A 24,855-nucleotide genomic window follows, 5' to 3' on the forward strand; every position below is an offset into this window, starting at 1 on the left:
AATACATCCGTGACCAGTCAAACTAAGTGGCTGAAATCAACCTGCTGCATTAAATAAAGTGAATCATGCACATTTCTGACCCCACTGAATGCTAGGATGATGAAAACATGCTGGGCGAGTGAGCGAGGAGCACTGATCCCCGCCAGCTCTCCCAGTCTGTCTCACTGGCTGCAGGCCCAGAGGGCAGGGCACCGCAATGGATGGGCCTGTCGCTGGTTCTCATGCTGCCCAGATGGCTCGCTCTGTCAGCGGGCTCTGCGCCATAATGGGTGGCACCCTGACGTCAGGCTATGATTGGATATGCCAACTTTCATTTGCTTCCCAACACCTGTGGACTGCGTGGAGAAATGAAGGGGTGGCGGTACTGGAGCTGGTCCCAGTGTGTGTCTCTGTGTTCCTGTACTTTTATGCTTTTGAGAGCCAGCTTTTGTACTTGTTGCATGAGGAAATTATTTGTGTATTGAAAGCTACTACTTTAAGATGAGAATTTATTATTTTCTAAGATTTAAAGTTTACTCTTGCCATATGAGCAGAAGTTGCCAATATTGTCTCAGTTGCTGTACTGAGGCTTTCAATTGTATCACACCATCTTCCTCAGGAGTCCAGAGGAAGATGAGTGTAGATGTTCACATTTCCATTTATCTTAACACTTTAAAGCTGCTATGACTGAGTTTTTTATGTTTATAATGAATCAAAAAACTGTGTGTGATGTGACTGTTATTCAGATAAACAAAAAAAAGCACTCAGAAAGCGCAGTATTCCACCAAGGCAGCTCGGTCGTTGTATGATTTCCTGATAAGTCCGCAGCAGTCAATTTGTAATAGGATTACAATCATGTGATCATCAGCAGGCAGCTGACGTAGTGTTCACTTGTTGTCATAGTTACAGTGACACCGTGCCGCTATCTCGCAATGATACAGAAATCTTTAACAAATCTCTTGATCCAGACTTAAAGCTGCATCGCTGCCAAAATCTAAGGAGTTGGTCCTTGTGTCATTTCTGACCTTCCCTGAAAATTTCATCCAAATCCGTTATTCTGTTTTTGAGTTATGTTGCGCACAGACGGAATAAAAGATTAACAGATGGAAGAAAAAATGTACGCTGACCGTCACATAACTCCACAACATTCCTTGGCGGAGCAATAATCCTTGACTCCAGACTTTCCATCAACTCTACAAAACATTTCAGGACAACCAAAACTACTTGGCTAGGCTGAGGAAAAGGTTATGGTTTGAGTTAGGGTTGCACCTTTTCATAACACTAATCAAATGTCAGAAAGCAAGCTTCTTGTCTTGAAAAAAGACCACCAGTGACAACACCAGCAGAGCATTATTAAAGGTAAGAGGTGTAGTCGAGGTTATAGGTCTGCACTTTTTCTACCTTAGCAGTACCCAAAGTGCTTTACAATGATTCCACATCACCGATCGACACATCGACTCAACCACAGTGGTGGCAGAGCTGCTATGCACAGTGCTCGCCTGCCATCAAAAGCAACTTTGGGCTCAGTGGAGTATCAAACTGGCACCTTTGCAATGAGTGGACACCTCGCTGTGCCAGCTGAGCCACTGCCAAGACTATTCAGTGGTAGAAAGGTAACACCAAAGAATCCTGACAAAGCAGCTGACTAAACTGTTGAGAATTAAGTTTCATCCTCAACTTTGGACCAAAATGGTAGAAAAGGTGAAGTAAGATTGTTAATATTTAGCACGTCAGTATATTCAGTTAGCTAGAACATCAATGTATTGGTTACTAACAGACACCTAGCAGACGAAGACCTAGCTGTGAAGAGACATTTACTGAATTTGATAAAAAGGGCTTTGGATTAGAACTGCATACTCAACCTTTAATGCTCCTCTTGGCAAATTTAAGGGCTACAAAAAATTATATGAACAAAAGGCCCTCAGCAGCTACATGGACCTTCTGGTGACACTGAAATTTTCATGCCAAGACTAAATGGGATAAAGCTTAGGTCACTGCAAGGAAGTTAATTTACAGTAGATGAGGATTAGAGCTTACACGATTGGATGGATTTAGCCCATTAGGTTAGATGGATTTAGAGGATTAGATCTACAGCTAGGTTAGTTGTAGCAATGATTTGTAGTCAGCATTTATTTTTATTTTTTGTTTCCATATTGTGAACCTCTGCCATAACTCATTTTATTAACCCTTTGATTCGCAACATGGGTCAAAAGGTGACCCATATTCCATTGAATATGGGTACCTTCTGGCCCATGTTGTGCATCAAAGGGTTAACCAAATCCCTTTTAGATGTATTTTTATTGATTACTTTGTTTTTTTCCCCTTTTTTCTGTCCTTTAATTTTTTTGCCATATATTTTTGTATTATTTTCCTCAATAAAGGTACTTGTGTTTGACAAACTCGTGACTGTATTAATCTGTACTGTATTAATCAGAGCCTGTGTCAGTATTTGCTAACTAAACACAAAGCGCTGTTCACTGGCTGGTTTCACAAGTATGGGGTAAAACACATCTTTCCATAACAACAAGACACTTTCTGGAAGCAGAGCGGTCGTGACCACATATTCAGTTCAAACAAACCCTTCTACTTAAGCTAATAATCATATCACAGAATTATCAGGAATTATTCCACAGCTACACAAATCCGTTTAGAGAGCAATTCTTGGTTTGGGTCTAATTTTTGATAAAGCTCTCAGTGGTGTCATTGTTTACCGCACAAATCTCCCATTTACTGTGAGTCCTTCTAGACTCCAGCATGAAGTAATTTGAGTGAACCAAACAAAAGTGGATTTAAGTCCTGGGGCATTATAATGGAGAAGATTTGTGTTGTGAAATTACTTTCTCTATTCCAACAATAGGAATGGGAGTGCTAACTCGTGGAGCATGTAATTTAAACTGCCTCTGCTGTCATTACTTTGAAAACTCTGATGAACCTTGGATAAATTGTGCCATTCGAACTGGTTGCTTCACCAGCAGTGGCCCACTGTCTGCCTCAGATACCCGCTACATCACACAACCAGCAGCCCGCCAAAAATATCTGACGACCAAAGTATTCTTGCCACCGTGTAGTGATTAACTTCTTTGATTCATTCAGGAGCCAAAACACTCTGGCTGACATAAAATAAGCTCTTTTGTGCATCTCTGGTGATTTGCTGCGTTCACTTCTGCAGCGTTAACATCCCCCTCATGCTATCGGGCTGCACATAAGCCTCTCATGGGCGTTCGAAAGCAGATGACCCCTGACCCGAGTCCCCCACATCCACTTGAAGCGTGCTCTTGTATGAGGAAAAACATCAGTGTTGTAGATTTTACACACTGGCAGCTGATGAAAGTGTTGTGGGGATACTTGTGTCTTTTATGTGTGTGTAGTCTGGCTGTACATACGTGCACGTCTGCAATTTTCACATGTGCAAGCACTCGAGGACATGGCACTTCAGATCAATAAAGAGGAACTGGCTTTCATCTGTACAATAAATCTCCTGTAGGAAAGGTGCAGAGAGCAAAGGCCACGCCGCTGACCTCAGATCTGTCCAGAAAGCTGCTATTTTATTGGACATTTTTTAAATTTTTGCAGCGTAAAGCATTCATAAAAGGAGCCGCGGTGTTCTTTCAAAGAAATGACAAGGTTGGCGATTTGTACAAAGCAGAAATAAAGTATTGGACTAAATCTCAGTTTCAGGGGCTTTGAATTTGTAGGTGAGCTGATGTGTGTGGGTCTGTGAATGAATTAGTCCTGCATGCAGCCGAATTTAATCTTTGCTGTTGTGTCCAATAACAACCACTTGAACAATTCTGGAGCAATGCACACCTGCTCACCACAATCAGCTAATCTCTATTTCAACACAGAACAAGTGGACAAAATACAATAACAGGCACTAAATTGATAAAGGTGTCCATGCTTTTATGTTAAAATGCCATATTTTATCAGCATAAATTATTTTTCCCACTGCAAAACCGATTATCCTCCAGATTTGTGTCTGTTTTGACAGAGTAAACATTAAAGAAACCAAACTGAGAAATGATGGATACATGTCAGAATCATTATCATCCATTTAGTCATCAGAAACAAGGAGGCGTTCTCGTTGGAGTCTTGTTGTTTCTGCTTCGTGAAAAGGCAAAACACAAACTGTCACACGAATTCCAAAACAAGTATAGGGAACAATGAGATGAGAAGCCACACTTCTGTTAAAATTTGATCAGTGTACATCAACAGGCTGAGCCAGTATTTGTTTGTAACTGGAATGAGACCTCATCCTCTGCAGTAGGGGTGTCAAACTCATTTTAGTTCAGGGGCCACATTCAGCCCAGTTTGATCTCAAGTGGACCAGACTAGTTAAATTACAACATAAAAACCTATAATAACAACTTAAAATATTTCCTTTGATTTAGTGCAAAAAAGTATGTTCTGAAAATGTTTACATTTAAGGATTTTTTATTTATTTATTTTTTTTACAAAACATTATGAACAACTTGAAATTTCTTCAGAAAATTAAGTTCAGTTTCAACAATATAATGCCTCAGTTTATAATTTGCATATTAAAACTTACAGATCACAGAGTGTCTACAAAGGAACAAAACGTTTAGCCATCTGGAGCTGAAAGATATATCATTTTACTTTTTGATCAAAACGACAAGACAGACAAAAAACAACAAAAACAAGACAAAATGTGGCAAAAATGAGACACAAAATGACAAAAATGCCACGCAAAACGACAGAAGCGAGAAACAAAATGACACAAAAATGGACAAACGACACAAGCGAGACAAAAAAAAGACAGAACGACAAACATGAGACAAAAAAATGACAAAAGCGAGAAACAAGACGACAAAAAATGGACAGTGCGAGCAAGACAAAAAGGAAACACAAAATGACAAAAATGAGAAACAAAACAAGCAACAAGTCAAAAAAAGGGCAAAAAAGACAAAATATTACAAAAAATGAGACAAAACGACAAAAGCACAACGAGCAATGTATTTTACTTTATGATCAAAACAACTTGTCAAGGTCTAGAAATTATTTTAAATGTATAGTTTTACAAACTTGCAACCTGCAGTTAACGTCTTCTCCCTAATTTTTACACTTTACATGGTCGTCCCGCAGGCCAGATTGGACCCTCTGGCGGGCCGGTTTTGTCCCGCGAGCCGCATGCTTGACACCCCTGCTCTACAGGGTCTCTGCACCTGACCTGAAGGAACTCTTTGCACATCTATTTCATGAGGCAGGTGCTTAGAAGACTGACGAGCATATCCAAAATTTTCAATCATACTCACATGCATTGTCTAACTTGCAAAATACATTAATTAGCACAGTGTTTGGGTGCTAGAGCTTCATTAGGCAAATGGTTTTTGCTCGACTCCAGAGAGCTCTGAAACAGCCTGTGTGAGTCTGAATGAAATTGTTTCTTAAGGATTCGTTCAGCCAACAGAAGTGTTTCTTTCAAACACGGACTCAAGACATACAGGACAGGTCAGATCAGTTCAGAGGAAAATGGGCATGAAGACAAAACTGCAATGTGCTTTCATTTAGCATGTATAAAATACCTGATATGGAGGGTAAGGTACTTGAAAACGTCTCTGTTGATTCAGTCTACTGTGGCGTTCTGCTGCAATCATGTCATTACCTGTTCAAGTCCTTTGTGAGTAAAGTGAATATTCTCTGCATCATGATTGCTGACAATGAAGGTCTGAGATGTAGGCTACAACAATCAGCCACAATATTAAAGCCACAGAGGTGAAGTGGAAAGTGAGCATCCCTCTACAACAGTACCTGTGAATTTGGGCAGCAAGTGAACAGTTAGTTGTTTAAGTGTTGGAAGCAGGAAAAATGGGCAGCAAAAAGAAATGAGAGACTTTGACAAGGATCAAATTATGACAAATAGATGGTCGGGTCAGAACATCTCCAAAATGGCAGGTTTTGTAGAATGCAGTGGTTGGTACCTACCAAAAGTGGTCCAAGAAAGGACAACCATGTGCGACAGGCTCATGGACATCCATGGCTTGTTAATGCAAGTGGGAAGCAAAGGTTGGCCTGTGAAGAGATGCAGCCTAAATTGTGTATTTTAAATAGCTGAAAACTGTAATATTGGCTATGATGCAGTCCCTGCCTTCAGCTGAAAGCATCTACATTAGACATGTGCTGTCCAGACTGGACCATGCAGCAGTGGAAAACGGTGGCCTCATCTGATGAATCATGTTTTCGTTTACATCATGTGGATAGCTGGGTTTGTGTGCATTTTTCAACAGGATGTACTATGCAAAGAAGGCAGAACAATAGAGACAGTGTGATGCTCTGGGCAATGTTCTGCTGGGAACTCATGGATGTTATTTAAACACGTATGACCCATTTAAACATTGTTATAGCCACATACAGCCCTTCATATTCCCTAGCAGTGTCCTCTCTCAGCAGGATAATGTTCCCTGTCACACTGCAAACATCATTCAGGAATGGTTTGAGGAACATGACCAAGAGTTCAGGGTACTGATTCGGCCTCCAGGTTCTTCAAGATCTCAAGCCAGTTGAGTGTCTGTGGGATGTGCTGGAAAAACAAGTCCTATCCATAGAGGTAGAGCTGTCGTGGTGACACCAGAAAGATGTACACAATATTATTAGGGCAGATCTGAATAGCAATTTCTGGACTCCGGATATTCGGGCCCAATTAATGATGGATATCTGAATATTCGGATCATCTCATTGGGGGGGATCAGAGTATTCGGATCTCAAAATTAATATTCGGATACCACCGTAACGACCGAATATTTGGGTCTAAATATTATACAGGTGGTGTTAATGTTGTGGATGATCTATGTATAGTACATATACTGTTCAAAAGTCTGGGCTCACTTAGAAATGTCTTTATTTTTGAAAGGAAGGCATATTTTTTTTTCAATGAACATTAATCAGAAATACAGTCTAGACATTGTTAATGTGGTAAATGACTGTTCTAGCTGGAAACGGCTGATTTTTAATAGAATATCTCCATAGGGGTACAGAGGAACATTTCCAGCAACCATCACTCCTGTGTTCTAATGCTACATTGTGTTAGCTAATGGTGTTGAAAGGCTAATCTATGATTAGAAAACCCTTGTGCAGTTATGTTAGCACATGAATAAAAGTGTGAGTTTTCATGGAAAACATGAAATTGCCTGGGTGACCCCAAACTTTTGAACGGTAGCGTATAATTTTTGGGTGTCTTTTTAATTGTTTTCTTTATATACACTATGGTGAATATCCTGAAAATAAGCCTGACATACTTCACTAAACCCAGCTTATCTTGTTGCACAAAACACTCAATTATAAAATAAAACACAGAAACAGGTTGATAAACATAAGCAGCTTTGTGGAAGCTGAAACCAAAACTAAAAAAGCTCACCAAATAATACGAGTTTACAGTAAATCTCACTACTAGTTGTTTGTGTAAGTCAGGCTTTTAAAGTATCATGAACGGCTAAGAAATAAACACAAATAACGCCATGCAATCAGTAGATAAAATCAACATTTATTATAAAAATACAACAGGTCATCACAGTCATGGTGTTCAGTATGGTCATTCATTAGAATTCAACACAGCAACAAGTGAAAGTGTGTGATGTCCCCCAAATTCATCGAACAAACGTGCTCTAAAACAAATTCAGACAAACACACACAAAAAAGATAACGAACAATGTGACTGAGCTCGGCTGCCACGAGGATATAAAAATAGATAAGGACATAAGGTTCCTTCTCAGACAGGAAATGAAGGAGATGGACTGACTCGTCTTTCACACATCACACTCATTATCCATTCCTCTCAGACGCCCCCTCCTCTCTCCCTCGCATGCTGACTTTTTGGAAAAGAGACAGAATCCGTCAGTGTGAAATTAGGTCAGTGATCGCGTCGCTGATGGAAAATCACCTACAGTAGCCACCAGACCACGGATGGACACACACAGACTGGGAGGACGTACACTTTATACCCGACACTCGCAGCCTCTCTCCGCGACACACAGATGTGTTGCTAAAGGGTTGCCATGACAACTCTCTTACATTCCCAGTCGGTCAGGGTGAGTGTGAGAGTGTGTGGAAAGTGTAATCGAGTAGAGTCATTTTGGGCTCAGAGAGAAAGTCATTTTGTTGCAGAAATGTCCATTTTAAAGACAATTTCAGGACTGCGAGCTCCCAAATAAGCCTGCAGCCAGTAGAGTGTAATACTGTGAGGTTGTTTTAGCTGTGACTAAACAGTCAGGAAATACTGTCCTCCTCCCACAAGTAATCACCAACAGATCACATTATTATTACTGTGTTACATCAGTCTGACACCTCCTTTAGTTTGGCTTTTAACGACACAATTACACTTCATTCATTTTATTTACTGAGTACTTCTGCATGTGCACTTTGCAGCAAGTATCCCAAACATGTGCAGATTGAAGTGATTAGGTGTGCTTCAAATTTGAGCTGCTGCATCCTTAATCTTAGCTGAAATTGTGGTCTAATGGTGAAATATTTTCACGGCAGTGAGGGAAAATCACGGTCAGTTTGATCTATGCATTAATAAACATGTAACTGGGAGACACCAAGTGGATGCTTCAATACTTGCACAGAAGAGTAATTTGCTGGTTGTGGAGCAATCTGATGCAATTCCAAATTTTCCTTGAGACTTTTATTAAATCAAACACCCTTACTGATGTTGTTTATGGTCCCATTCAATTTTGTTTGTAATTACCTATTAATCTAAAGGAGCTCTGTGTTAGTAGCAGGGTCCACCATTCCCATTTGGCCTTCAGATTGTCTTCACACGCATAGAAAAGGAATACAGCATGTTATGCAGTTTTAAATTTTAACTCAGATATCAGCCTTTCCCTCTCACAACCCTGTATCAGAGCTACTGCTAATGCAAGACCAACACTCCCTCCTGCTGCTGCTTTACCTTCCAAGTGTATGACTGGCAAAACACAGGGCGGCTGTTCTAGTGAGTGTGTTTGTGAGGGAGGTTTGTGCTGACAGAACCATCTAAAACAGGCGTCGCCCATCAACTGGGACTCAAGCCGTAGGGATAATAACAACTTTAAAGACCCCCTCCAGTAAAACTCAAGTTTTTCACCTTGTTAACTTGTCCATATGGTGTTTTACATTTGCTGGAAGACATTTCATGAGGGAGACAAGCAGTCGACACCATGGCTGAGTATTGATGACAGTCTTAGGTGAGCTGGCGTGCTCGAGCTACAGTGAGCGGTGGAAAGAGAGGCAGGGATTTCACATGGAGGGCTTTTAAGGTAGGAAGGGATTACTGTCACAGAAACAAAACATCTGAATATGTAACTTTGATGCATAGAGGTGAGTTTTAAGGTGTATTAATCAATGACTAGAGGACTTAAATATCATCTTTAGTCAAAAAAAGATTGTCATTTTTGTTAGAACTATTACTGTGGGTTAAATATAATCTCTTGAGTAGATATATATTTAAATACTATAGTTTGTGGACAGTTTTTTATCAGCTTGACTCTTTTTTCTGCAAAGGCGGTGTCAAACAGACAGCACAAATCTGAGCAGAGGTCAGTCAAACAACGTACCGCACTAAACATAAAAACACAAACACACAATATGGTGATGTAAATAGCTTGCATAGGATGGCCAACAAGGCATTAGACTGCAGCAACAGCAAACAGAGTATAGCTATGACAACTAGATAGTTTAGGATCATTAAAGGAAAATTCCAACCTATTATTAATCTGAAAGTAATGAAGAGTTTAAATCTGATTTATTGATTATTTCTGAAATCTCCTATCTCCCTCTCTGATGCCTTCAGAGTACAATCCTGAAGTCAATTTACTAAACAAGTCCTGCAGCTGCCTGCTGTTGGTCTTTTGTTTCTCTTTGCACTATTACCACAGTTTCCTGCAGAAACAGGAAGAAAGCTGCACCACCAAACAACAAAATGTATCTTGAACTGCAGAAATCACCTCTAGTAGCTGCTTAAAAAGCGGTTTTACATAATTCTATGAGTGGAATCTTCCATTAATGATGGAAAACTTTGGACATATTTAAAGTTACACAGACAACATCTGCACTGCACAGACAGACAGCGGGTGCCTGAGGATGTAATGCTGCTTCAGATATAGGAGGACTGTGCTTCTCCACAAAAGAACCACGAGAATAAAAACACATTCAGTGATCTCTTTGCTGCCTTTTCAGGGCAGCAGGTGCAGAGATAACATCCAATTCTCCAAGCGATACTCTCAGGAAAACATTCAATTTTGATTTTATCATGAGATTCTGTACATTTTAAAATGTGTGATTGGCATGTCGCCTCATTTTTGCTGGTTTGAATTCACTACTTTTGGCTCATTTCTGATCAAATGTTAAGTATGTGCTACAACATAATGACGTTATTCCTACTTTGAGACTGGCCCACTGGTCAACCGCTTCTGGTAGTTCATAAGTTTAAAGTTTAAGTTTGTCACATTGGAGCAAGTGATCTATTAGGAGTTTCTGCATGACTGATTTTAAGATCACACAATGCTGAGTTGACCAATGCATGAATCTGCAGGAGGCTCCAAAATGTAAATTAAACCAAATCAATCAACAAAATACCCAGCTTTGTTGTTGACAATCCGAGCTTCTCTGCTTTTCCCTCAGCCGGCCCTCAAGCCTGCAGGAGTTTCCTGAGATCCTCATCCATGCCTTGCACTCTCAGCTGCTCCAGGCTGTGGTAGCGATGGATGACGCTGTCGGCAGTCACTACCACCACCCTGACGCCGTGGGTGTCATCGCCAAGCTGGCAGCCGATGGCTGAGCTTACGACCATGTCCAGGCCACCGTGGCAACCACCGGCATTTCGGTGATAATGACCGGAGAACACTGCCTTCACCCCTGTGGTGATGAAAAATGTGTAAGGATGCTGCATTAGGTACAGCAATCAAGAAACTGAACAGCATTTAATGGGGGAACTCAAAAATCAAAAGAATATCTATAAGGAATTCAGCACCAGGAGATGTTGCAAAAGCAGCAGCAACTTAGACCTAAAGAAAAGTGCATGTTGGCCACATCTCCTCCCTCCCTTTGCGTTTTATTTGCCATCATAAAGGCTGCGTACACATGAGCCAACAAAAAAAATAATCCATTGTCTGCCCTGGCTTATGTTGAGAGCAGACGAAAGTGGACGAGTGCCTCAAAACAGCAGTAGAAAGTCTTGCACTGAGCTGAAATTAAATGAGTGCACATAAATGAGGTAAACAGCAGAAATTCTAGAAGATGGCAAATTTTTGAGCCACCGGCTGAATACTCGTGACTGATCTCTTGCTTTTACAGTGTGGGAAGTCACACTCAATCTGCTGCCAACAGTTTCAAAGTAAGGGACTCACATGCACTTATGTGTATGAACACACGCCAACATGTATGTGTGGATGGCCCACCCACAGCCAGCCAAAACACAGAACAGAGAAGCTTAGATTAAAACACAGAGGGAGAGAGAGGATGTGACTGCTAAGAGCGTCATTACTCCACTACATCTTTACAGAGTGGACAGCTGTTTGCTGGTCTATCATTGCTAAAGTTGTACTTCAAATTGTATACAGAATCTCTAAATTTCTTTTAAGTGGCCTGATTTAGTCTGCCTAAGCTGAAGTCACTGATCTACATTGGGATATTACTAAATGAGCAACATGGCTTTAAAGGTGCCATGCAATTCACATCAAGCCTGACCCTCTGTCCCTCATGAAATTCCAAATAAAGGTGCAGCACTTACAATTATTAACACCTCATAGTACAAAATAATCTGAAAACGTCTGCATGCAATTGACAGATTGCAATGTCAGGCTTTAAATAACTGTGATTACAGCTCCTCGTGTGTTTTTCAACAAGAATCTGCTGCTCATTTTTTTCAGTTTCTGAGAGATAAATGTATATTTAATTATAGCTCGCTTACATTAGCATAATGTAATTATTAGCATCTCTCATTGTTTCCATGTACAATATATAGTCGTGCATTTTTAGAATGAAATTCAGAATCCCGTCTTAACCATGCTCCTTGCAACAGCTGCCTGCCTAGACAAGATGTTAAAGGATACAAAAAGGGAAGAAGAAAAAAAACACAAGAGAGGAATGCAGGAAAGAATGAATGAGAGAAGGAAGAAAGAAAAAATAAAAAAAGGGAAAAATATGGCAGGTGAAAGATGATGAACTAAACTGCAAAGATCAAATTTGAGGAAGAGTGGGTGGAAGAAAAAGAGAAAAAACAAACTGTGGAACCCTTTACTTGTCGTATATTGTGAAAACCTGGGGAACTTTCATTAAGATGGCTGCAATTTTCAATTTGATTTCAATTACAAACATCGTTAATAGAACGGTGAGGGTATGGTTGAGCCCTGCGGCAGTGATGCCGTGTCACTACAGTTAAAATGACTGCACACTTAAAATGGCACGCCAAACAAGCTTCACTTTGAATGAGGGCTGCAAAATGGGTTGTTTTCTGTGTGAGGGCTGCATTTGTCTGAGTCTGTGAATTCGTCTCCCTATTCTAGGGAGAACTAATTTGACTTTCAGGCGAGTTGCTGTCAATTTTGGCCAATTTTCACTTGAACAAGGGGAAAACACAGGGTCAGGATTGTTGGGATGAGATGGAACTGGTCATTGGGTTTAGTGGCTTAAAATTAGGATAAAAGAAGATCAAAGTGGTGTATGACTCCATGTGTATGTTCCAGTCTGTAAATGTGTGTATGTGCATGTTCAAAAGCACATGCATGTGTAGGTAAGAGGATTCTGAAATGAGTTTACTGCAGCTTTTTGGCAGAGAACATGAGTTGTTCTATTTTCTAACTGCAAGTGTTTCCATGGAGGAAAGTCTGGCTCCTCGCTGCCTCGTCTCCAAAGAGACACACAGCCAAAAAAATAATGAAAACTGGCAACAAAAGAGGATAAATTGCAGCCTGTGCATGAGAAAGACATCGGTCTGTCCCAGAAATCTGCACAACAAAGACAAGGAAGATCCCTCCAAAAAAGCTTGTATGTATCCGCTGCTGATACTACTTCGATGTCAGCACCGTGAAATTGCCTTGAATCATCAAGTCGGCCACTCTGCATAATCAAACAGCACCAGAATACAAATGTGACCTAAATTTCTATTAATATTAGGAGCCCTGTGAGGACAGCAGTTGCACATGCTGGACCATTAAATAATTAATCCGCCATAGATAGAAATTGATGATTTAGGCTTGTATGTGTGCATGCCTTGGCTAAATTCATTTCTAATCCAAACCTGGGACAGCACTGTGTGCAAACCCTTGTGTGACTTGTGGGTGGGCCCGCAGCCATATCATTACGGACCACACATTTCATGAATCTGTTTGTGTACATGTGTGTCTGTGTGGCCAGGAATAGTAGCCTTCCATGTAACCTTGCCACTTCTCCAGGTGACTGACTAACTGGGCAGGGTCAACATTGTTTAGTCACAATTGTGTGTTTTTGTAAATGTGTGTCCTTGATGTAGTTTCCAAATGAGGACCGAAAGGCCATAAATATCCTCTGCCGCCCTTGGCCAAAGCATGGACTCATTATTTAGTATAACTCTGTGTGTGCAGCTTTGTTTGTGTGTGCAAGAGTGTTCTGTGGTGTGGTCCGTACATGTGTGTGTTTTTCTCTATCCCACAAGGAATTACACAGCTCATCTACAATTATTCAGACCCTGTGAATGAAAACAAAGCCAAGTAGCAACAAAAGTGTGAACCGGGGAAAATGTTTGATGGGATCACCTGATGACTCAGTTAGTGACACTGATTGTGGAAATGTTGAATTTGTTACAGTATCCACATGAGAGCTGCGACTTCTTTGTCACCTCAGAGAGATGAGGTGGTGGGAGGAAGACACTAAGACATTAATAGTAAAGGAGTGATAGACAAGAATTAATCCTGTAATAATGATGAATAAACCAGCAGGAGAGGAAAAATCCCTTTGAAGCTGAACCTCCTCTGAAGCTCCTAAAGATACCGTGATTAATCATGCCACCAAATAAAGTGTGTGGGAGCGTGTAAGTGTGCATATGTATACATGTGTTAGTGTGTCTGCGTTCTGTCGCCACATTTCTGATCATCCACATCCCACACGCACTGCATGACGCTACCACGCAGCAGCAGTGAGCTCCCCCCATATGTATGTTGCATATTTGTGATAAATCTATGTAGCTCATTGTTTGATGGTTGTGGTTTAAAAATGAAAAGTAAGTCAAGATAGGCACATTAAAAGAATAGTTTCACATTTTGAGAAATATGCTTGTTCCCATTTTTACTGAGAGTTAGCAACCTGAGACCCCTCTTATATCTGCTGAGTAGATATGAGTAGCTTAAATTTATATCTAATGAGTATGCACTCACAGAACAACACTGCTACAATTTTTAAATGTCTATGAACACGTCTGAGCCAAACAGAATTTTTTATTTTTTTTGAATTACAGATTAAATAACAGAACAACAACAATTCTGTTCTTTTAGAGATTCACCTCCTTACTTTTCCCCTGCAAGGTTTTGGGAGAATTGTGCTTGGCTAACCTGTCGATCAGACCTCTTTTAGGTCATCACGGCACACTACAGACTTTCTTTCATGGTCTTAAATATACCTGAGAACTGAAGTGGACTGGACCGAAAGACAATTTGTATGTTGTGGAAATTAATCAGCTTACTCTGCTGGCTTGCTCCAGTGGCTTTTTATAGAGCAAAATTAATTTCATAGAAAGAATTTAGCAAAGGCCCAGCGACCTACCCTGACCCGAATTCATCTGAGTGTGTCCTCTTCAGAGCAGCGTTATTTTGTGGCTTCAGAAGTCAAACCACTCTAGCTGGGCTCTTGTTTGTTAAAAAATGCTGAGAGAAAAGATGGTTTGTCTGAGAAAGAAAAGCATTTTCCATCTCCAAAAGATTGGCGTATGAATAAAAGATAAACAATTGAACAAGAAAAAAAAATGGAATAAAGATGTTGAGAAAGCTGTCCCTTTTGTAATGCAGCCAGAAGATGAAGCTGACCTCTGAAATTGTCTGCCAGAAAATCAATGGGTGGAGGCTGAGAGTGCCTGCATGAAACTGAAAAATGCACAAAATAAAAAGCAAAAGACATTTTGAAAGCCCGGGTAACCACATAAGAAATAGATGGTGTGTGTGAGATGCATATTTAGTAGCACAAGCAACAGGAAAATTGGAGTGGAGACGGCATTAAAAGCATACCTAGCCTACATGTTGACACAACGCATGTAGCAAAAGCAGTATGTCAGCAGAGCAGTAGCAGCCCCTGTCCACCGTCTGCCAGCACAGGGTGTGTTCAGGCACAGTACTGAGTTTCTAATTAGAACCAAACACAGACGTGACCACTCGCAGAACTACATGCCACTAGAATAACTTGGAAAAGTGTTTAAAACAGTTGAAACCAACCAGAAGCTCCACACAAGTTGTCTGCATGATGTAGCTTAAAAAACGTACTCTTCTTCAGACACGGTATCTGCTGTCCCCAAGTTCTACTAAAGCACGAAAGGTTTTAATCTCTTGCCAGTAGCTTACAGGCTCTCCTTCTCATAAAACACTATAGTAAATGTACCCACCTTCAAACCTAAAGGACAAGTCATGAGTGCAAACAACCGCCATAATCCTCCACTGGATGAAAACCTGAGAGCTTTTGGACTTACATACGCTGCTGTAGGCCACTGCTGCCTCCAGGAAAATGACAGCTGGCACCCTTCTGGGGAAATTGGCCTTGATTTGACAATGACGAAATATGATACGCTACCTCCCTTCACTCCTGAGTAGCACATATCATCTCTGTACATTGTTATCCAAAGTGCCTCGCAGAACAATTAGTGTGGGCGGCCTGCTGGGACTTAAACCCTCGACTGTGGTACTGTTAGTGCTGTGGCTCTCGCCGTTGAGCTACATCAACACCACACTAAAACCATTCAGCTATATAGAAAATAGAACATATACATAAGTGTCTGGCTTTACTCAGGCGAGAGGCACACTACGTACTCAGAGACTGTTAAATAGCAGTATCACGTTCATTAGAGGATCGCTAAGTCTAATTTTGCCCCCTTTTTTGCCTCTTTGCCATAGTTTGCTGCATTCTTCCCATTTCCTTTCCTTACTGAGTGGAAAACATGCACTCTCTCTGCTGATAATTCCACGTCTTGTCTCGGTCTCTGCGGAAATCCCATTTACCTGTCAGCCTTGAAACAGCGCTGCTTCTTTTGTGCTTTTCTTTGTGATAAAGACTCCCATGCGGGGACTGGCCTTTGCTTGACAGACAGAGGTGGGGAGGGGGTCGAAGGAGGGAGGAAGAGGAGAGGAGGAGTAGGAGAGCGAACAGAAAACACCCAGAGTAAGCAGTTGGAGTGATAAAAACATATTGAATGCAAACGGAGGAAAATTACCCACAGTCAAATTGAATTCTGGTCAGGGGTTGCAGAAAAATGCACAGAAAGGAGAGGAGAGTCGCTTCTAGTATGCACTGTATTTTGCGTATATTATAAATCTTATATGCTGCAATCATCTGAGCCACATTATCCATAATTGGTAGATCTGTTTGAATATTCTAAAGCACCTTTTACTATTTAAATGCTAATAGCTGGCTCTAGAATGTAGAATAAAGGCATAAAAGAAGTAAAGAAAAATCAGTCCACATCTAATTAGGTTTGATGTTTGTGATCCTTCTGCCAATCTGCCCTCCCCTTCTTGCAGTTCTCACTTTTCCATCATTGCCCTTTCATCTCTTGGTCACCGATTTGCAGGGTATGAGATTGGATTTTCTAATTGCGAGTCAAGTTCCTATCTTGCCGCTAAACCTCTTCCTATCAGTGAAAACCTCTAGGAGAATCATTTTCTCATGCTTTCTCTTCTGACACGAACTCTTAATGTAGTTCTGAACAAAGCTGTCATCTGCACATCTGTGAGAACGGGCTGCGTAGGAGTGAACATCCAACGTGTGCGCGTGTATTGAAGGGCGGTTGTCATTAAAGTGCAGGTCTGGGAAATAATTCATCACGAAAATGGTGGCTGTTGATAATTTGCATGACAGAGGGATACAAAATGATGTAGCGTGGTGAGGCATCTTGCAGCCCCGGTTCCTCATAAATCACTCTCAGCCATCAGTCACCACGCAGCATCGCCTTCCTGTATCCTCCGGCAACACACACACACACATGCAAGAAAAAAAAAAACACATGCACACCATCACAAAGAGAGCTGGGAAATTAAAGTAGTCAGGATGTCATCTATTCCTCGAAGAGCATGCCTGACTTTTGGCCATTTGATCCCCAACCTGGTACCTAATCATCCTGAATCCTCCAAGGTACGATCCTCATCCTTCTCTAAGTACAACAGGCCTTTGAACAGATATGACGTTACTGATTTATCATGCGTGAATAGGGATGCCATCATTTATTAATCACGAGATTAGAAAGTTGAAGACGATGCATATTGTGCTCAGATTTTAAGACACCACAAAGAAAATGAGTGGTGAAAGTTCTATCACCATTATGCGCAGGGCTGTTTGCAATGTTAAGATGATATAATTCTTTGAGAAGCATGAAGATTTTTTATAAACCTGTCCTTGTGATTCACAGGAGGAGCCAAACTTCTTTAAAGCTAGATGCTGTCTTAAAAGACAAGCAGCCATTAAAGAGTTTGGTTCCAATTAAACGGAATTTGGCAAAACCTTGGTGAAACATCTGACCTAACAAAAAATAAATGACCATGATTAAGTATGTGATTACACATGCAGTCTCAGATATTGAGGCTGATTATGCAAAATTGCAAAGTGGGTCTGCACAATTATGATCAATATGATAATCGTGATTATTTTGATCAATATTGAGATCACAGTTATTTCTCACAATCCTACTTGTGCTGCTTGTGCTTCATTGTTGTGCTACATTCCTGCAGACTTAAAATATTGTTAATATACTGCTCGCTTGAAAAATATAACTGTACTCAAAATGGCTCATTTGCTAAACATCTGCTTAGCAATAGACAATACAACTGATCATTCTTCCCTAAATGCTTCATATATAACCCACAACAGGTGCTAGCTTGACAGCTGTACTAGAGAAGACACTAGTCTCCCTACTTGGTGTGTGACCAAAAATTACTTTGAAAAGAGGGGTTCCAAACTGCTTATCCATGTTGAAACCAAGTGACTCTGTCTGGAAAAAGACTGACTTCTATTTGTGCAATTTTCTGTGTGAAGTATACACTAATGTCAAAACTGCGGTCAATCATGTTAATCATTTAATTTTCATTTCACTTCGATAGGAGTCAAAATCATAATTTGTGTTTAATAAATGTGTAGCTCTATTAGGAAGGAATCATAAAACAAGAACAAAGCATCCATATGCATCTATTTGAATGTATATTCATGCTGTAGAAGAGACAGAATCAAATTGAAAATCAAAATTGAAACAAGTTCTGCTTCACCAGCTACAACAGTAAAATGGTAAACAAAGTTCCTCCATGCATATCATCCATACTCACTGCTTCAAGCATGAAGGGACAATAGATTACTATAGCAAAGCTGGGCATTGTAGAGCACTGGCCAAACCTGTGTCACAATTGTGTTTATAGCCTCCAGAAAGACACAGCAATGGCTGATAAAGTGTACTAGAGCTTATCTAGTAATGTAAAGCAGTTCTACCATTACCGTATTACTCAAATTGACTGTATTGTCAAAGAATAACACATCCAGATCCATGCAGCCTCTGTTTTTGTAATGAAATCCCTGTAATACATGATCAACACCTCCCACTTTTGGGTGCAGGAGAAGAATAGACAGCATAAGAAAGAAAGAAACACAAAAAGCAGAAGCAGTTTTCAATCTCATCATTAAAACAGTGGGGTTAAAGGCTTAACCGTGGCCTCTTATCAAATTCCCAGTGGGTGATAAATGTGTCTTCGCTTCTGAACAGAGTATAGAACCCTTGCTGATAAAGACAACCAGCGGCAAGAGAGCGAGAACGAGTGAGAGACAGAGAGGAAGGCTGGAGAGACTATGCAGAGCAGCACACAGCTTATCTTTGCCTCTAATTACCTACTGTACGTACAACTCTACTGCCGCCAGCAATGTTGGGAATTCCAATGAATTTCTCTTGTTTTGTGCTTTTTTTTTCCCTCCCTGACACATAAACAGGGTTTGGAGGCGAACAAAGGCAGGAGGGAAGTATGTGGCTGTGCGTTCATTGGTCCTGGTTTGTATGTGTGCTGATCCTGAATGTAGGATATAAACCTGGGAGGAGGAGGAGGGAGAAGAAGGGGAGCAACAAAATCTAATTACAGTACTCCATCTATAAGCAGAGGAGAGGCTGAGAGCCCTGCTGGGATTTCTGTTACTCCACTCGCTTCTCGGAAAAGTAGACACCCGTCCCCAGCCACGGGGATTCAATCTTGTCTGAGGAGATTCTGGGTGTGCGGAAAACCTCTTCTCTCTAAATTCAGTATCCTCAACTTGCAATTTTTGCATGTCTTTCTCCCTTCATTTACAGCAACTAAATGTCGCCTGAGTTGCATCCATGCATTGAAAAGCTGGCGAAGGTGGGGTTAATAAAGCCTAAGAGAGCATTATTTACTGTGATTATGGGTATGACAGTGACGAGGCAGCACAGAGGTAACCATAATAGGAGGAAAGAATTTCCTCCAGGGTGATTTGGGCTTTGTGTGATTGTTACCAACAAACTGACTGTACTGAACTGAGCCACAAAAGAAGTAAAAACAAGTTGTTTGTCAAGCTTGCTTTGTTTTCTGTTTGTCGTAACAGTTTGCAAAGCAGCAAACTAATTCCAGACATATATGTTTGCACATTCGAAACATCCAATTAGTGATTTAAATTCAAAAGAAATTAAACACAGGGAGCAAGTGCACAATTAAAAGCACGATTTAGAAATAACATAATCACTGCAAAATCACTAACTCTAGTAATTGCTTATACAGTTAAAAAAGTGATTGCATAATACTACCTGAGAGGAGGTCATCACACAGAGTATTATTAATATGAGCTGGAATGCAGTCAACAGCTCCCAGAGTGGAACTGCTCGCTCTGATGAGCCAGAAGAAGACTAATTGGTGTTGCACCTTTTCCATGTGTAGCTGTGCTGCTGAGATAACATATAGATACTGCAGAAGGTATCATGGATAGAAAAATGCACGTCTGCATAGTAATTTATATGCAAAACGCACACAGACGCGGGCACAAAAACATATACAGAGCAACACACAATTACTCTAACAGCTACTGGCGCACATATCCTTTGAGATGAAGTAGGGAGAAAAAGGAAAAACACCTCTGTGAGGAAAAATCAATTAAATGTATTTCTTTGTCTGCAGGGGACTATACTCTCTATTTCCATCACATGTCAATGGAGTGGTGTGGGGGCTGCTGAAAACACAGCAGCAGCAATAACAGCCTCGCAAATGCTGAGCCAAATCCCCAGGTGCTCCAAGTCAACTGACACCATGAAAAGACACCTCTGGAGTGGTCAGAAAACTCCGCGACACACACCAGTGTGCATGTACTTATGAGGATTGATCTGATGCCAAATAGACATTTGTGTAACACCCAGTGATCCTATTTCAAGACTGCTTTCTGCAGTATTAGAATTACTACACAAAGAATGAGGAAAGCTGTCCAGTTTTACCTCTTAGTTCTTGCCAGACTGCTGCTTGGCTTTGCTCAAATAGGAACCAATGAGAACTTTGAGGCAGCCAAGTAAGAAGAGTATCCTTAGTTAAGATATCCCAGTTTTGGAACAACGTTTTCCCAGTGCAAAGAAACAGTGTTAGAATATCATAAAGAGTCTTCCAGTACTTTTAAACAATAAAGCATGTAATACTTCAACCGCTGATACAGCTACATTTATCTTCCAGACAAAGTTATATGAGAGCTAGCTGCAAAAACGCAGATCCTTGTCAGCAGCTTACTTAATGAAAATCTCGGAAGAAAAATGACATTCATGCTTTATGTGCCAATGCTTATTAACTGTTCCTCAGTGTGCTCGAACCCCTCACAGAATAAGGAATGAGAAAGCATTGTGCATGTATGTGTGTGTGAGGTTAATGATGCTGCCCTTTACTTTAATGACAGTAATGATCACCAGAGCACATCTGGAGGTTTCAGATCGGGGGTTGCAGCGGTGACGACAGAGCAATGGCAGAAGAAGATGATGCGTGAATAACGCATCTCAAAAAGAGGAAAAAAAATGACTCTATATATGCCAATGCCAATGTACGTCCACGAGAGACATAATTTACCATGCATGAGAGGAAACGTGGTCCCTTGCGACAGAGATAGAAAGACAAACAACACATTTTCTCTGGTTCCCTTTTTTATTCTTCAATGTGCAGTAAATGACATATCCTTGTTATCTGCAATTTCTCACTCGTATCAATTGTTTTCAAAATTGAAAACCCTTCAGTTGCTTCATTGGAACATTTTATTATTCGCTTGCCCTGCAGGGAATTTCTTTTTTCTGAACTGTTCCTACACTTCATTAACTTTACAGCTGATATCTCAAGGAAAAGTAAATCTTTGTTTTATGACGTTACGATTTATGTGAAGATCTTTAGACACTAATTTTACTTAATACTACAGGTATCTGCTTTGTATTGTATGTGTCCGTATTATGCAATAAAAACATGTGCCACTTTTGTAAATCTTCATGAAGCAGTTGGTTATGTATTAATTGATTACAGTATACTTGAATTGTCAGTAAATCTGATAAAATCTATAAAAACTCATAATGTTTACATACTGAAAGGTGCAATAATTTGCAACCTGATAGTCCAGCGGTTAGAGCGCATGCCACATTGTGGCAAATGCTGCCAACAGTGAGTCTGGGGTCAAATCCAGGCTGGCCTGGACCTTTACTGCATGTCATACTGCTGATGTCTAACTTGGATAAAGCTGTGAACTTTCAGGTCATTTGCACAATACTGTCTTCCCATTCACTGTATTATTTCCTGCACTTGCAGTGACCCCGATGATTATACTGTTACTGGTACTAATGCGCTGTAGCGGCTTTATCACAAACTGACGCAGAGCAGTGATGATCACAGTTCTCTTTACAAGCATGCCTCCAGGACAGACGCCAGTAGATTCACAGTATAGACGTTAGAGCATCAGTCACCAGTCACTTCTAGTAAGAGATGAAGGAGAAAGCAGACAGTCTGAATGTGAGAGGAGAGATCAGAAGGGAGCAGAAAGAACTAAGATAAGGCTGTAATAAACAATAACTGGTCTGATTTCCTTCACAAAAGTTTTTATGACGTGAATGAATACAGTGGTAAAATTTACATATTTAGCAGAATATTCAGGAGCTACAAATGATGGCATGCATGCGCTGCATTTCATAGCTTCATCTGTCATTGTAATGTGGAACTCAGGCCTTTTCTGAATACTTCTAGACTTCCTGTAGTCAGTGTTGGAGCCTGTTACGACTATTTTTCACTTCTGTTTTGATTAATTAAACATGAACATAATGAAACATGGGAAGGGAAAAAAATCTATTGTAGCTGTGTTAATAAATTGTGATAAAATGTGGAGAGCAGAAACACCCCTTTGGCAATCAGTTGATTGAGGCACTAATTGTATCAGCTGGTCAGCTGATACAGTCATGAAGTCTGCGTTCTTTTGCTTTGTGGCCACACAAATTTTTGATCACTGAGGACAGCAGAGTTATTGTTTTTCTCTTATTTTCTGCGTTGATAACAATTCTATACTGTCTGGTAAGAACAATTCAGTTGTTTATGAAATTCCTTTGTTAATGGAAAAGAAGAAAAGTATGAACAACGTCTGAATGAGAAAAGGAAATGAACAGAATACAAACAGCTTTGACCCAGGTGCATTAAAAATGACAGCAAAAGAGCAGACACATGATTATAAAGTAGTCAAAAAGACTGATAATCTTTGGAAATGCAAGAAAATGAAGGACATGTTAACAGTAAAATAAAATCATCTCAGGTGCAGCAGCAGAAATTTAGAGATATAACTAATAGATTAGGCTTCACGTCACAGGGTTGAGAAGTTAAATTTTAGGGCTGCACAATTAAGTTGATATTATGATCCCCACTTTGGGTTCCCACAGTTAATAATCAACTGCAATATATATTTAAAATACACTGCTATTAGAAAACAGTCTCTATACACTATCGGTCAAAAGTTTTAGAACATCACAGTTTTTCCTTATGCTTGTTAATATCTCATTGTACTCTGAAATGACAGCATAGAACAAAGAAACAGTTAAGTTAAAAAAAAATCTGAAACCAAAATGCATTCTAAACATGTTTACATTCTATGTTTTCAAGCTTACCGGTAGTTCTGGCATAGCTTGGACTTACGTTTTGGGTCATTATCTTGCTCTAGGATGAACCCCTGACCAACTAGGAACATACCAGAGGGTACTACATTGCGCTGCAGAATGTTCTGGTAGCTGGTTTGGTTCAGGGTACCTCTGACTCTGTACAAGTCACCAACCCTGGATCCTGTGAAACAGTCCCAGACCATCATGCTTCCTCCTCCATGTTTGACAGTTGATGTCACATGATGAGGAACCGTCCTTTCGCCTACTCAACGGTGTACAAAAATCCTATGTGATGAACCAAAGATTTCAAATGTTGATTCATCAGTCCATAATACCTTCTTCCAGTCTTCAGTAGTCCATTGGTGGTGTTTCATGACCCAGACAAGCCTGCTGACCTGTCAAACCTGCAACTCCGAGTCTTCTCCTCATAGTTGAAATTGAGACTTCTTACTACGACCACTATTAAGCTGTGCTTAAAGTTGTCTATCACCAAGATGTTGACTCTCAGAAACTTGTCATCTGATTCTGTTGTGGCTTTGGGTCTTCCAGATCTCTTCCTGTCAGAGTTTCCCCCAGTTTCTGTCTTTTGATGGTGAAGAGAACTGTACTCACTGACATCTTGACTTTATTTGCATTTTCTCTGTAGGAATGATGTACATTTTTAAGTGTTTTGATGGTCTGTCTCTCTTCTATTGTTAATTGCCTTTTCGTCGCCATTTTAATAGCAACACATTACTTTCAACACATTACTTTCTGCAGTACAATACTGTTCAAAAAGTAGTGTGTTCCAACACTACTTTTATGCAGACAAAGGGGGTTGTAAGTAATCAAGAAAAGTAGAGACATCTGTAAGATTTGGTAGTACAAACTTTCAAGGCTTGATCAACCTCCACTGCTGCAGAACAGCTTTAAGTTATTAATGCATCTCTTGTTCCCTGAAAAAGGTCTTTTTGTATAATTGCGAAATGTACATTATTTTTCAGTTCTGGGTCACCTTACCTTTTCTTTTAACCTCTGGCAGTTCACCACTTACCTTTGTACCATTTCAAGCTATTCACTGGACTTGAACTACTTGAAGTTCAATAAAAAAAAATGGAAAAATTAGGGCTTTCCAAAACTTTTCACCGTGAGTGAATATTAAATCACTTAGTGTTTGCCATAGCTTGCATGTAAGACATATATGGAACATTGAGAAATTGTAGTACCTATCGATAAGCCGATGTTCAGCTTGTAAGGCCTTTTGAGTGCAATCTGAGTCCATATTTTGTCTCTTAGAGATGAATTTAGGTGAAGAAGAACTTCATTTTAAGTCCTATTTTGATGCAAAGATTTGTACATAACATAAAATGAAAGCAACAAAATTGCTCTTCTTATTTAAATGTTAATGTGGAGTTAAAAATATTTTTCAATTAAAAAATAATTGTGAGAGTAATCATGATTAGCATTTTGGTCATAGTTATGCAGTCCCGATGCATGTAATGAGTAAGTCATGGCTGCTCTGAGGTAAATCACAGAAATCACATCCTTTCTCTTGCTCTAATCAGAAGTTCCATATATTGTACTTACTCACATAAACCTAAATGTACAAA

The 24,855-nt window shown here is 40.2% G+C and overlaps 1 protein-coding gene across 2 annotated transcripts in view; it reads right to left on the bottom strand.

The window, feature by feature from the left end:
• cpped1 (calcineurin-like phosphoesterase domain containing 1) overlaps positions 1 to 24,855 on the bottom strand; it is a 77,043-nt gene that overhangs the window by 26,398 nt on the left and 25,790 nt on the right. The window contains exon 6 of one of the 2 annotated variants that reach the window (XM_023267874.3): positions 7,455 to 10,824. The exons of the other annotated variant lie outside the window; for it this stretch is intronic. Within the exon in view, the coding sequence (XP_023123642.1) occupies positions 10,598 to 10,824 (227 nt within the window). The 3' untranslated portion in view covers positions 7,455 to 10,597. Of the gene's footprint in view, positions 1 to 7,454; positions 10,825 to 24,855 lie in introns of those variants that run through there. 2 annotated transcript variants of the gene reach the window in all.

This window comes from Amphiprion ocellaris, chromosome 18 (genome assembly GCF_022539595.1).
Source record: "Amphiprion ocellaris isolate individual 3 ecotype Okinawa chromosome 18, ASM2253959v1, whole genome shotgun sequence".
NCBI lineage: Eukaryota > Metazoa > Chordata > Actinopteri > Pomacentridae > Amphiprion > Amphiprion ocellaris.